Source organism: Panthera onca, chromosome B3, assembly GCF_046562875.1.
Source record: "Panthera onca isolate mPanOnc1 chromosome B3, mPanOnc1 haplotype 2, whole genome shotgun sequence".
NCBI classification, from domain to species: Eukaryota; Metazoa; Chordata; class Mammalia; order Carnivora; family Felidae; genus Panthera; species Panthera onca.
This window is the reverse complement of record NC_138344.1, coordinates 102,004,180-102,017,766: the sequence shown is the minus strand read 5'-3', so window position 1 is coordinate 102,017,766 and position 13,587 is coordinate 102,004,180. Positions and strand designations below refer to the sequence as shown.

General features: G+C 40.7%; 1 protein-coding gene across 5 annotated transcripts in view; it reads right to left on the bottom strand.

The window, feature by feature from the left end:
- Positions 1-13,152, bottom strand: part of FBXO34 (F-box protein 34) — an 88,077-nt gene extending 74,925 nt beyond the window's left edge. For 2 of the 5 annotated variants that reach the window (XM_078448229.2, XM_060619889.3), the window contains exon 1: positions 12,215-12,506. Coding sequence is in view for 1 of the 5 variants with exons in the window: in XM_060619888.3 (XP_060475871.1) it covers positions 12,988-13,133 (146 nt within the window). In the remaining 4 variants the exon portion in view is untranslated. The other 3 variants (XM_060619888.3, XM_078448228.2, XM_060619891.3) reach the window with 3 other exon arrangements.
- Positions 13,153-13,587: the final 435 nt, after the last annotated feature.

Genomic DNA, 13,587 nt, shown 5'->3' with positions numbered 1-13,587 from the left:
ATGCTATACCAGCCCTAGACCAACTACCTGAATTTTTATAAGAGACCTTTGTTCGTTAACCCACTGATAGTTTAGTTCTATCACTAATAATACACTCTTCATATAACAATATGTATAGGACAAAAATCAAGTAAAAGTCAATATGGTAGCATGTAGGATACACTTGCATTTTTTTAAAAAGTAGGGAGAATAGAATTGTTGCCTCCAGTGAGAGGAAAAGTGTGCCCAACAGACAGGGGAAGAGAAAACTCACTTTTTACACCTTTTGCATTTTGAACCATGAACACATTACCTACCCAAAAAATAAATGTTCTTTAATCCTACTAAATATTCTATTTAAATTTCTTGAAATTTTCATATATGCAAATTTTAATGATTTGAAGACTTATATTGACTTTAGTTTCAACATGATCTCTCACTGGACTAATTACCCAAAAACCACTAGACACAAAAATGACAAAAGAAAATGGTGAAAGGGGGGAAAAGGTAAGGACAGTGCAGAGAACTCTTCTTTCAAGGAAAAAAGACAAGAAACCATTTTAACCAAAAAGAGAAGCATTGGGGGCATTCTACTGCTAGAAACATATTATTTATCTTTTAATTTCTCATTATCTGCTTTCATTAAGAACAAACAAAAGCAGCTAGCTAAATCAAAAAAGGCCAACAGGCTTTTTCTCAGATTAGCTGAAAGAATCATACAAAAGGTTCTTTCTTGCTAGGGAAGTATAGATTATAAACAGTTACAAATAGTAACTATGAAAGTCTGTGAATCAGATTATAAACTGAAATAAAATGAAGATTTCTGAGAAATTTATCAAACTGACCTTCCGTGGTTTTCTTTTCTCAACACTTAAAATTTGCATATGTTAATCCTGTTACTTTTTTCATGGTATAAACAATGTAATAAATTTTTACCTGATTCTACAGGAAACAAAGATTAATAACTGCTGGATTTATTGAAGAAGCCAATTAAGAAGGTTTTTTTTGTTTGTTTGTTTTTTAACGGGGCGCCTGGGTGGCTCAGTTGGTTGAACGTCCGACTTCGGCTCAGATCATGATCTCATGGTTTGTGAGTTCGGGCCCCGCATCGGGCTCTGGCTGACAAACTCAGAGCCTGGAGCCTGCTTTCGATTCTGTCTCCTTCTCTCTCTGCCCCTCCCCACGTGTGCTCTGTCTCTCAAAAATAAATACATGTAAAAAAAAAAAATTTAAGACAGTTTTTTTTTAATGTTAAATAAACATTATCAAAGTATAAAAATTATAAAAATATTTTATACTATGCAGTCTTACAAATATATGCAACTAGAATGTAAAGTTATGTTTTAATTTCAGGAAAACTTACAACCTCCTGATAATAAAAGAAAAATGTGAACTTCCAGAAGTTAATATATTTTAGGGCTCAATAGGTTAACTGATTTTGGCTCAGGTCATGATCTCACAGTTTGTAAGATTAAGTCCCACTTTGGGCTTTGTGCTGACAGCCTAGGGCCAGCTAGGGATTCTCTCTCCCTCTCTCTGCCTCTCTCTCACAAAATAAATATTTAAAATATAGGTATTTATTTTAGTAAATAAATATCCAAACAAAAACAATCTTATTTAATGATATTTGCCAAAAAGGGAAAGAAAAACCCACAAGGTGTTAAACAGTAAGACAAAATATATTCTTGAAGACCACTACTTGCCAAAGATTATATAGAAGATTTGTAAAATAGTGCCAACAGAAAAAGTGACAGAAGTTAACTAATGCACTTAGCTTAATGCCTGGCATCTAAAACATACTGCAAGTTTTTTAGTAAATGAATAGTAATAAGGAGGCCTTGAAATTCCACAAGTTAAAAATGTTGGTATATAGCTATTTTATCAAGATAACCATACAATGTGTTAAATATCACACAGGCAAGAAAATATCAAATGAAAGATAGGATTCCTAAAGCATAAAGCCGTATGATCTTCTTCAGACATATTTTCAGGATCCATTTTCGTAGTCCTCTTTGTAGTAATCCAAATGAGCTAAAACATTATGGATGGCAGAAAAGCTCTTCATCTAAAAGACTGCTCCACTAGAGAAACCAATCCCCTAGGGCTAAAGTGACTAGTGTGTAAAAAGTGCCGAGAACCTCCAGAGAATAATCCTGATGACTGAACTTGAAATAAGATCTCTTGTCCTACTTAGGAAAACAAGTTTGCCACTCTTGGTTCCTGGACAATAGAGCAAATGTGTCCTTTGAGACTTCCTAATCAAACTCAAATTTCATCTTCAGAAACTCTAGCTAATCAATAATTCCTTACTATAGTTCCAAGAATGATCTTACAGCTTCAAGTACACTACTTTATAAATCAAATTAAATTCTTTCATTTTCAAGAACCAAATAAACATTTCAATACACAAACTCCTACCACTGAATCTGCTAGGTGTCTAAGTTAACCAGCAGAGTAGAAAACAAAACAGAATTTCAAAAAATTTAAAGCTATAAATTTAAATAGCCCAGGTATATCCTTAAAGATGGGGGGGGGGGGGGGAAGATAGGTCTTTATGTATCTACAATTTAGAGACATAAGATATGAAGCTTAGCATTTACTAAGGGAGATAAACCTAATGACACACAGGAAACAATTAGAGAACAGTAAACAACAGTATATGATGAAGTGCTAAAGTGCTAAGTGGCTGAGTACTCAATATACACAGTGGGAGTTCGGAAAATAAACTGCAGAGGGATTGGAGAGTCCAAGGAGGTTTTATGGGAACAGACTCCTCATAATGAATGATTACATCTGAAGAAATAGAAAGGGAAGGCAAAGCTGAGGAAACTACCTAATTGAACCCCAGGTTTGTTCCAGGCAGTCCTAGAAACATGTGAGGAAGAAAGATAGGACAGACTATCTCAGGGAAAGTCTTAAAAGCTAAGGGGTGCCTGGGTGGCTCAGTCAGTTGAACATCCGACTCTCGATTTTGACTCAGGTCATGATCCCAGACTCATGGGATTGAGCCTCATCAGATACGCACTGGGCGTGAAGCGTGCTTAAGATTCTCTCCCTCCTCCGGGCGCCTGGGTGGCGCAGTCGGTTAAGCGTCCGACTTCAGCCAGGTCACGATCTCGCGGTCCGTGAGTTCGAGCCCCGCGTCAGGCTCTGGGCTGATGGCTCGGAGCCTGGAGCCTGTTTCCGATTCTGTGTCTCCCTCTCTCTCTGCCCCTCCCCCGTTCATGCTCTGTCTCTCTCTGTCCCAAAAATAAATAAAAAACGTTGAAAAAAATAAATAAATAAATAATTAAAAATTTAAAAAAAAAAAGATTCTCTCCCTCCTTCTCCCTCTGCCCCTCCCCTGCTTGCACACACACTCTCAAAAAAATAAAAGGAAAATTTTTAAAAAGCTGTTAAATGTGATGCAGGAAAGTAACATCCCAGTGGGGTTTTTGTTCAACTGACCCAGCAAGTGTACAAAAAAACTGAAGAGAATAATGGATTTATGAAAACTACAGAGACAGTTATAGAAATCTAAACCGAGAATAATCTATTGGTCTAGATCTGTGCTATCCACTATAGAAGCCACTAGCCACATGTGGTTAATGAGCATCTGAAATCGCCAGTCTGAACTGAGATGAGATTTACATGTAAAATGAACATCGAATTTCAGACTTGACATGAAAAAAAGAATGCAAACTATCTCATTAATTTTTATATTGATTACATGTTGAAATCATGGTGTTTAGGACATATTATGTTAAATAACATACGAAAATTATTTTCAGATGCTTTTACCTTTTTTAATGTGGTGAACTAGAAAATTTTAAATTACATACAGCTCACATTAAATTTCTACTAAAAGGCACTGCTCTATGGTTATCTCAACTTTTCTGACCCTCCCATTCCCATGATTTGAAACAATTTTAACATGTACCCACATAAATATGTATATACTTCTAGGGGAGCCTGGGTGGCTCAGTCAGTTGAGCGTCCAACTTCGGCTCAGGTCATGATCTCACAGTCAGTGAGTTCCAGTTCCGCACCAGGCTCTGTGCTGACAGCTCAGAGCCTGGAGCTTGCTTCCGATTCTGTGTCTCCCTCTCTCTCTGCCCCTCCCTCCTCTTATGCTCTGGCTCTCCTTCAAAAATAAACATTAAAAACAATTTTTAATAAAAATACGTACATACTTCTATATTTTACATACGTGCATGTACTACTGAACTTCTTTATTTTACATACAGTGTAAAACATACACAAAAATACTAAAAGTATGCAAAAATAACTATAAGTTCTAATACTTTTCTTTTTGCAACCCAATGGACTATCCCATATGCTCCAATTTGGAGGCCAGGATGTTAACAGAGACTTTGATCAGGGAAAGACAAATCCAAATGAAAAATTCACTAAAATGTGATGACTGATGGACTACGGGAGCAAAGGAGGGGATGAATTAAGGATGACATATTGGACATCTACTATTTGCTATTCAGCACCCTGTGGCCCCTGACTTTCCCTCAGGAAAAAAAAAAAAAAAAAAAGCTAAGCCATCATGCTGTTTAGGTAGGAATGAACCTAACCTCAGCTCCAGGGGTAGGTTCAGGCTGGCTAAACTAGTTACCAAATATTTCTGGCCTTAGTAGTTGGTTCAGAAATGTCAATATGACCCAAAGTCAATGAGATACATGAAGACATCTATCTGCTGGGGCTCCTGGGAAGAGAAACTCTCTTCAAGCTATAGTTCTTAAGCTGAAGCACACAGATGCCCCAAAAAGTTTGGGTATAGAACTCAGGCTGTCTAGAAGCTAAGATGAGGGGGAGAAGATATCTTTAATTTTACTGAACTTAATTTAACTGACATTTAGCATGCCCTTTTGTGAATTCAGTCAAAAGACCACAATATTCTGTAATACCAGTCACTCTGTCACCAGCAGAAATCACAGATAGTTTCATATCACATTATCATTGCTTGCACTTATAAATAATGCCAATGTTTATCACTACTTGGAAATTATTAGACCCATACTAAATCTTATTATTTAACAAAGAAGCAATTCTATCTTATAATTTTTAAAAAGTATTTTGATAATGGTATTTTAATACAATTGCTTCTCTTTGTAGACCTATATATTTTATTTTAAAATAATCACAAAGGCCCTGGACTCCTGCCTGGGTGGGCTCAGTAAGCTGAGTGTCTGACTTTGGCTCAGGTCATGATCTCACGGTTTGTGAGTCTGAACCCCTCATTGGGCTCTGTGCTGACAGCTCAGAACATGGAGCCTGCTTCAAATTCTCCCTCCTCTCTCTGCTCCTCTGCCACTCGCACTCTGTCTCTCTCTCTCTCTCTCTCTCTCAAAAATAAATAAACATTAAAAAAAATATCACAAAGGCCCCCAGCCTTTGATGCAATGTGATTTCTGCCCAGTACTCCAAATGTCAAAGTGGAGAAATTCAGTGAAGCCTGAGTACGACAGCAGGAATAACTATAACCACAGCATAGAGAATGGGGAAACCACAGCATAGAGAATGGGGAAAGAAGACCCTGTTGAGCTTGACCCTAGTCTGGCATGGTGAAGTGACACGAGAGATGTAAAATAAGTGGAAGACAACTGGTGCCCCCCTCTTCTCCCCAAGGTGGGGTGGGATCGGCCTGCCTTGAGGGTCACCAGTGAAATACTATTACTCTTTTTTTCAAAAAAAATTTAAGGGGCGCCTGGGTGGCTCAGCTGGTGGAGGGTCCAACTTTGGCTCAGGTCATGATCTCACAGTTTGTGAGCTCGAGCCCGACATTAGGCTAGCTGCTGTCAGCACAGAGCCTGCTTTGGATCCTCTGTCCCCGTCTCTGTGCCCCTCCCCCACTTGCTCTGTCTCTCAAAAATAAACATTTTTGTAACAATTACAATGAAAATAAATAACCCAAAAAAGGGGTCCTGTAGGCTTCAGACTGCCAAAGGGTTGGATGAAGGAACAAAGGTCAGGCCCTACAGCCTCTGCTGAAACACTCACCCTTCCTCTCTGGATTTGATGGCATTAGCACCTAGAGCTTGAGCTGCTGACAAACATGCTGGGACCACAAAGGGACCAACACATCAGAAGCAGAGCTCATTAAATAACGGAAAAAAGAGAAAGATGAGGTTCTGATCACATAAGTACAAGTGGATCAAGCTTCACCTTTGAACTTTTCAATATTATGAGCTAGTAAATTTGAGTCAGTTTTTTGTTATACCCAGAACATAAAAATCTGGTACAATTGAGAGCAGTAGTTTCCATCTCAGGAAACTAGAACAATACCCATGGTCTTTGCACAGAAATAGCAAAATCTGAAAAGACTTTACTTTGTTACACTGAGGGAATCTATGGAAAAGGAGTTTAGTTTTTCACAAAGTGAATGTCACTACTCATTCCAACCCATCCTCACCTTCCTGTTTTTCAGAGGCTGAACTAAAAATGACATTTTCTAGATGCCCTTTAAATTAAGGTCTCACATTTGACCTAAGAGCAGACACACCTACATAAGACATGGGAGCAGAAAGTAACATCAATGGTAGTTCTGCCCAAGGAAGGTAAACCACTACTACTACTTCTCCTTCTCCTTCTTTTTTTAAAGGTAAGTACGGTGGCAGCAGCTTTCTGATTCAACAGCACGGTCCACACTGGCAGTAGCCCCCTTAGCAGGCAAATTCTGCAGTGTCGTTCTGAGGTTTGTTCCTAGAAACTCATCTACTCTATTCATTCAGCCCAAGTGTACATCTTTCTTTCCTAATAAATCCTATGTGCTACAACTACTTAGAACAAATGCTCTTGCTACAGACTCTTGAACAAGTACAAAGTAAAGAGGGACACATAAAAAGCAGCATACTATTAGCAGTTAGAAACCTAACAAGGGTTAACAGCTTATGGATACAGATGTAGCAAGGACCTGGAAAGAATTATAATTGAGAAGCCCAAAGAGCTAAGGGCCAGATAACAAGGAGCACAATAAAGAGTCAAGACAGAGCTCTCAATAGTTTAAATCTGGAAGAGAAAGAATTGCCAGCAAAACTGAGAATCAGAGATAGGCAAAGAACCAAGAAAGGAGAGGCCTCAAAAAATGAAGAAATCATCGACACAATTAAGTACCAGATATGACAAACAAGAGAAGAATTTAATGTTTTTTATATTCCTTCCTTCTTCAAAAATTATCACTGGATATAGAATAATGTTTATACTCACTCCAAAATTGGGTCCAAACCACCCTTCTCTGCTAGTGTTGTTTAATACAATAACTTCTAATTTCTAATCAGTCTATTTAAATTAAAAACAAAACAAAACACACACACAACTCTTCTCTGGATCCCAAAACAAAGGTCCAATTCAAGACTCACACCTAGGAAGCTTTCTCTGGCAGTCCCATTTGCCTCCTCTTAATTCATATAACATTTATCTCTTTTTGGACACCTGACTATAACCCAAACTAAATTATAAGCTTAAAGAGAGTAGGAGCTGTGTTCTTCTTTACATTCTGAACACCTAGCACAATGTTACTCAAGTGTGCTAACAAAGCTAGCCCTTTGAACGGGTATTTTCAGAAGAAACTGGTGGAAATAAGACTGCAGAAGATTAAAAAGTTAATTAAATTGACTTGGAAGGTACATGAAGGAACTTCTTATAGTGATGGTAATGTTCTATTTTTTTTTTTTTTTCTTAATGTTTATTTACTTTTCAGAGAGAGACAGAACATGAGTGGAGGAGGGACAGAGAGAGAGGCAGACACAGAATCCGAAGCAAGCTCCAGGCTCCAAGCTATCAGCACAAAGCCCAACGCGGGCTCAAACCCTGGAACCGTGAGATCACTACCTGAGCCGAAGTCGGACACTCAACTGACTGAGCCACCCAGGCACCCCAGTAATGTTCTATCTTGTCAGGGTTATAGGTTACAAAGATGTATGAATTTGCCCAAACTAAGGGTATGGTATATGTAAGATCTGTACAATTTACTGTATATAAGTTCCACCTAAAAACCAAGTAAACAAATAGTTCATGATGGGCACACTGAAGTATTTAGGAGTAAAATATAGTTACTTTGAAACACAACAAAATATAAGATAAATTGATGAATGAATACAGGAAGAGAGAGGGATGGTAGGTTGGATAGATAGATAAGTATATAAGGCAAAATATAAATTACAGAATCTAGGTTTGCAGGTACTTGGGTATTCAGTTGTTCAGCAAACAATTCTTGCGACTTTTCTGTGATTAAAATTTTCCATAATAAAATGGCAGGGAAAGAAAACAAAAGTGGAAATGAAGGCTGTGAGTTTGTCAATTTAAGAAAAGGAACAAGGAAGGAAGGAAAGAAGGAAAGGAGGGAGGGAGGGAGGGGAGGGGAAGGAAATAAGAAAGAAAAGGAATAACCTTAGAGTGGAAAAAGGTACACACAATGCCTGTGAGAGCGGGATATCTGGATTCTACCTCTTCACTCTGCCTCTAATTTTAGACTGCCTACACAGGCTAGTTCTGGCCTTCAGCACTTGTTCTTGACTCAAAGAAAGTGCTCACTTGCTAAGCTCCACTCATTTTAGAGTAATCCAAATCTGTGGAGTCTAGACCCTTTGCCAGTATCATAATCTATTCCCCATTCTTTTCACCTGAGTTTCTAAATACCTCTTTAAACTGACTTTTAGATAAGACCTCTGGCCAATCTGGCATAACATAACTGGTTCGCCCTCTTGGTCCAATTCTGGCTCCACCTACCCATGGGCCTCCATGGCAAGGAAATATTAAAACAAAGGTCAAGGATCCTTGTAGCAAGGACAATTCATCTGCATGTCACAGTCCCTAGCTGAGGTACTCAAAAAATGTCTGTTGGATGAATGAAACCCATGCCTTATAATAAATTTAGTAATATTTAATCACACATACTAATGTTTAGTTTCATATTTAAACTAAACAGAGGGGCGCCTGGGTGGCGCAGTCGGTTAAGCGTCCGACTTCAGCCAGGTCACGATCTCACGGTCCGTGAGTTCGAGCCCCGCGTCAGGCTCTGGGCTGATGGCTCAGAGCCTGGAGCCTGTTTCCGATTCTGTGTCTCCCTCTCTCTCTGCCCCTCCCCCGTTCATGCTCTGTCTCTCTCTGTCCCAAAAATAAAATAAAAAACGTTGAAAAAAAAAAAAAAATTTAAACTAAACAGAGTAGGAAATGTATGTGCTAGGATTCTGCGGTTGAATATTAAAAATTTTTTTTCATTTATTTATTTTTGAGAGACAGAGAGAGCACAAGTGGGGAGGGGCAGAGACAGAAGGAGACAGAATCCAAAGCAGGCTCCAGGCTCTGAGCTGTCAGCACAGAGCCCAACGCGGGGCTCGAACTCACAAACTGTGAGATCATGACCTGAGCTGAAGTCAGATGCTGGACCAACTGAGCCACCCAGGTGCCCCAGAAGTTGAATATTTAAAAGGAGAAGATCCAGAGTCTCCTCTGTCGAGAGCTAACTAGAAGATGTTGTTGGAAATTAAAGGTTGATAAATTCTTTCAGCTAACATTAAGAAACACTTACACTCTAATTATTAGTACTTTCCTAGATAATATAGTATGTTCATCAGCTTCAACATACCATAAACATGAACTACAGAGAAGTTAAATTATGCAAAGATAAAGACTGACAGGAATTCAATTTCCAGATGACCTTAATGCATTTGGAGTTAATCTCTTTTTTTTGTTGTTGTTGTTGCTTCCAAAGGACTGTAAATTATGCACTTGCTGAATTTTGCCTTTGTCACACATGACCTAACAAGGAAGGCATTCATTATACCATAGTAGCCTCCCTCAAGTATCTGGTTCTAAACAGCTGCAAATTTTGGAAGATTACACGAAATGATGTCTCTAATGATTAGTATGTTCTCCCCCAGCAAATATTAAACAAGACTAAGGCTTACTAGAATATCAAAACTCTCCAAGTTAAACTGAGCATAAATTTAAGTTTAGAAAATAAAGTAGAAATTTTGTACAAGAATTAAAATTCTACCTGTTAATAGAAATGATCCAATAAACATACCCAAAGAATTCGGAAAATTCATAAAATACAGCACTTTGATTTCTTCATATTTGCTTTAGCTGTCAGAAAGATGCCATAATCATTAATGAGTGGTCGACTTAGTCCCTTCAAATGCAGTAACTGAAGAAGATAACAAAATATTTTAAACGCAATCTAAAATAAATGTCCATTTATAAGAAGTAAAAGCTACTTCCTAGACCCAAAACTTCAAGGCCTGGGTAGAAAAACATCCTGCCAAAGGTAGAAACAAGCTGTAAAAATGTTTCAGAAGAGTTATGGCTTGCTAAATAGTTATACAACTATACACATAAGCTGGCTTTTTTATACCTGTCATTGTTCCTCAATCACATTAGAATACACTTAAAGATATTATTCTCCACCTATTCTCATGTTCCATTAGGAAAAAAAAATCATAACTACTAAACACAACAGAGGGGAAAAAAGCACTGCCAGGAAGAGATTACTGTATCATCATCATTTATATGTCTTTCAATTAACATTTAGTTTGACTCCCATCCCTTCCCAGATATACAAGTACGATACACTTAATTTACACAGAGCCACATAGCCTGCCCTTTAAAGGCTACCTGCAAAAGACCTGTACAAGTGTCCTTCTGAACCTCCTTCAATTTCATCATATACTATCTTGCCACGATCCTTTCATCTTAGAGTAGGTTGACTAAAACCCTCAATATCAGCAGTTTCATGTTAACTCGGTACCTATCAGTCTTGAGGATCCAAAGGCTCAAATTCTGTCCTTAGAGCCTTCAATCAACATTATCACCATATAATTACTAACCTCTTAAAAGAAAACAAACAAACAAACAATTTTCAGTACCACACATAACTCTGTCAGATTTCCAAGGTATGGTGAGGACCAAAAAGGAATTTGTAAGAAAGCCTTCTTTTGTGAACTTCCAGTCAAATGCAACAGTAATTAAGGAGGGTAAATGTTTGCTTTCATTTACTGTGTTAATGTACACAGTATAATGTCCATCTACATGTTGATGCAAAATTCAGAGAGACAATACCTATCAATCACCTTTAGAGGCAAATGGAGAAGAGGAACTATTAACAACAAGACAAAAAAAATTACCATTACAAATCAAGGTCAATGAGGAAGGACTGAGGACTCCTACCCAAGCTTCCAGCTGAAGACCCTATATTGTAATCATACTTCAATCTTAAGGCAACTATTTTTCAAACTAGATTCTATTTAAATGATCCTATAGAGAGGAAAAAATTATATTGATATGCTAAAATATCTGAAGAGGGTCAGTAATGGCAAGTGACTAGCTTCTTTTCTGGCCTGATCTCTTTTGAAAGCTTTCGAAGAAAAACAATATTCACAAAGGCGCTTTAAAAAAATTCTAGGGGTGCCTCAGTCAGTTAAGTGTCTGACTCTTGATTTCAGCTCAGGTCATGATGCCATGGTTTGAGTTGAAGCCCCACATCTGGCCCCAAAATGACAACTCCGAGCCTGCTGGGGATCCTCTCTGCCCCTCCCCTGCTCACACTCTCTCTCTCAAAAAAAAAAAAAAAAAAATTTAAATTAAAAAAATATATTTAAAAATATATATATATATATATATATATATAAATTCTGTAGTTTCGTATTTGAAAGTAATACAGACAAAATTTTAGTTACCTGTCCAGACAAGCAGTCCTGGGTTATTGTCATAGCCCAGTTTTAGTGGGAAAGCAAGAAAACAGCTTGTTGGTGAGTTAAAACCACAGGAAGCCCTCAATTATCCATGACAGTACAAGACAAGAACAACCTAAATAAATTAAATCTTCAGGTAATTATTGTTTAAAAAGAATATTGGATTAATTCAAACCTCCCGCCTTACCCCTCCACCCCTTTACAACAGAAAAAGTTCATTTAAGGTCCGCCTTTCTGGCCACTCTCTAGCAAAACTGCGAAGAAGCAGATACCGTATTTGATTTCATAACTGGGTAGCAAAAAAAAGAGTAAGGCAAACTGAATTATCAGCACTCCAGTTGGTTCTATTTCTTCAGCAATTCCAATCACAAAGCATCAAACTATGAGTTCAGCTTCCTAAAAGGCATTCACATTAAACACTCAACCTCCCCCAACCTCCTGATTTAGACTTTTCTAAATCAAATGTGTCTTGTCGAACTGTACTAACAATGCTTGTTTAAAATGAAGTTAAAGAACTTGACAACTATTAAAATTGTGAAATGCTGATATCGAACCACTTTCTATTCAAATCCGCTGCAATTCCAGGCGTTGATAAAAGACTGAACTTCCTTTTTCTCCCCTCCTGGTCTTCCCCGCCCTCCCGCGCGCCAAGATCCCCGCGGGGTCTGCAGTGACATCATAGCCCATCTCTTGGAAACCCCTGACGTCACAGACACGAGGACCCAGAGCACTGTGACTTCATCGCTGACTAGGGCCGACCCGCAGTAGACTTGCGCCTGCCCGGAGGCGACAGAAGCTTCTGAGCCCCAGTCCTGCCCGGTCCCAGAGGAAGGTTAAGGGGAGGCGTCAGCTCACCTGCGCCGGGACGGAAAGGACAGGGTGGCCGAGCCCGGCGGGCGCGACCAGGCGAGGCGACTCCCGCCCAGGGCCCGACTTCCTCACCGGCCGCGGGTCCCGGAGGTGAGAGAGCCGGTCCAGTGCCTCCTTACGGCCTAACTGTGATCTCCTGAGCTCTAGCCCGGACCGGGGACCCGGCTGCCACCCGCCGGCCCGCCCGACCTTCCGCGGCCCGCGGGGGCGCTCAGCGCCCGGCCCGTGCACTAGCTGAGGCCGGCCCGGGAGGAGGCGCGGGCCGCGGGGCCCCTGCCCCAGACGCGCCGGACGCGCTGCGAGCCCGGGACCCGCGGGCGGCGCCCCCGCCCCCACCCGCCCCGCTCCCCGGGAGCGCAGGCAGGCGGCGGGAGGGGGCGGGGAGCGGCCACGGTGGCCGCAGCCTCCAGACCCCGACCGCGCTACCCTCACGCCATGCCCCACCGCGGCCCGGACCCACCTGCGCTCCTGCCCCGGTCGGGGCCTGGCCCGGGGCTGCACACCCCGATGCGGCGGCAGCAGGAGGCCTGGCTCACTCCCCACCGCTGAGGCGGACCGAGCGCCCAGCACGGCGCGGCGGAGCCCAACGCTCGCCCCGAAACCCATTTGTTTGGCTAAAACGGAGTGACGTCACGCGCCGGCCCAATCGACGGTTGGCCAGGGGAGGGGCTGCGGTACCAGGGGGTTGCAGCGACCCCTGCCGGGTATTCTGCGGTACTTCGGACGCTGGGAAAGGGAAAAGTGGGGAACTTAAAAAGGGTGAAGAATCTGCGAGCCCCCAAGTGGTGGGAAAGAGTGAAAGCTGGAGTACGAGCTGTAGCGAAAGGAATCAAACCCTCAGGCTAGCTAGCCAGAATGGTAGAAACGCCAGTGTTCAGTCCGTAGACTTGACCAGTTTATCAGCACTCATGGCTGGAGCTACAAACGGTATTAGTTACTATTAGACTTGGGTTCCAATTTTGATTCTGCTACCAGCTTGGAAGACTGGATTTTCAGAATTCGCATTTGTAAAAAGAGAGTCCCTTCTATCATCCGTTTCCATGCAAATCATGGCAGGAAT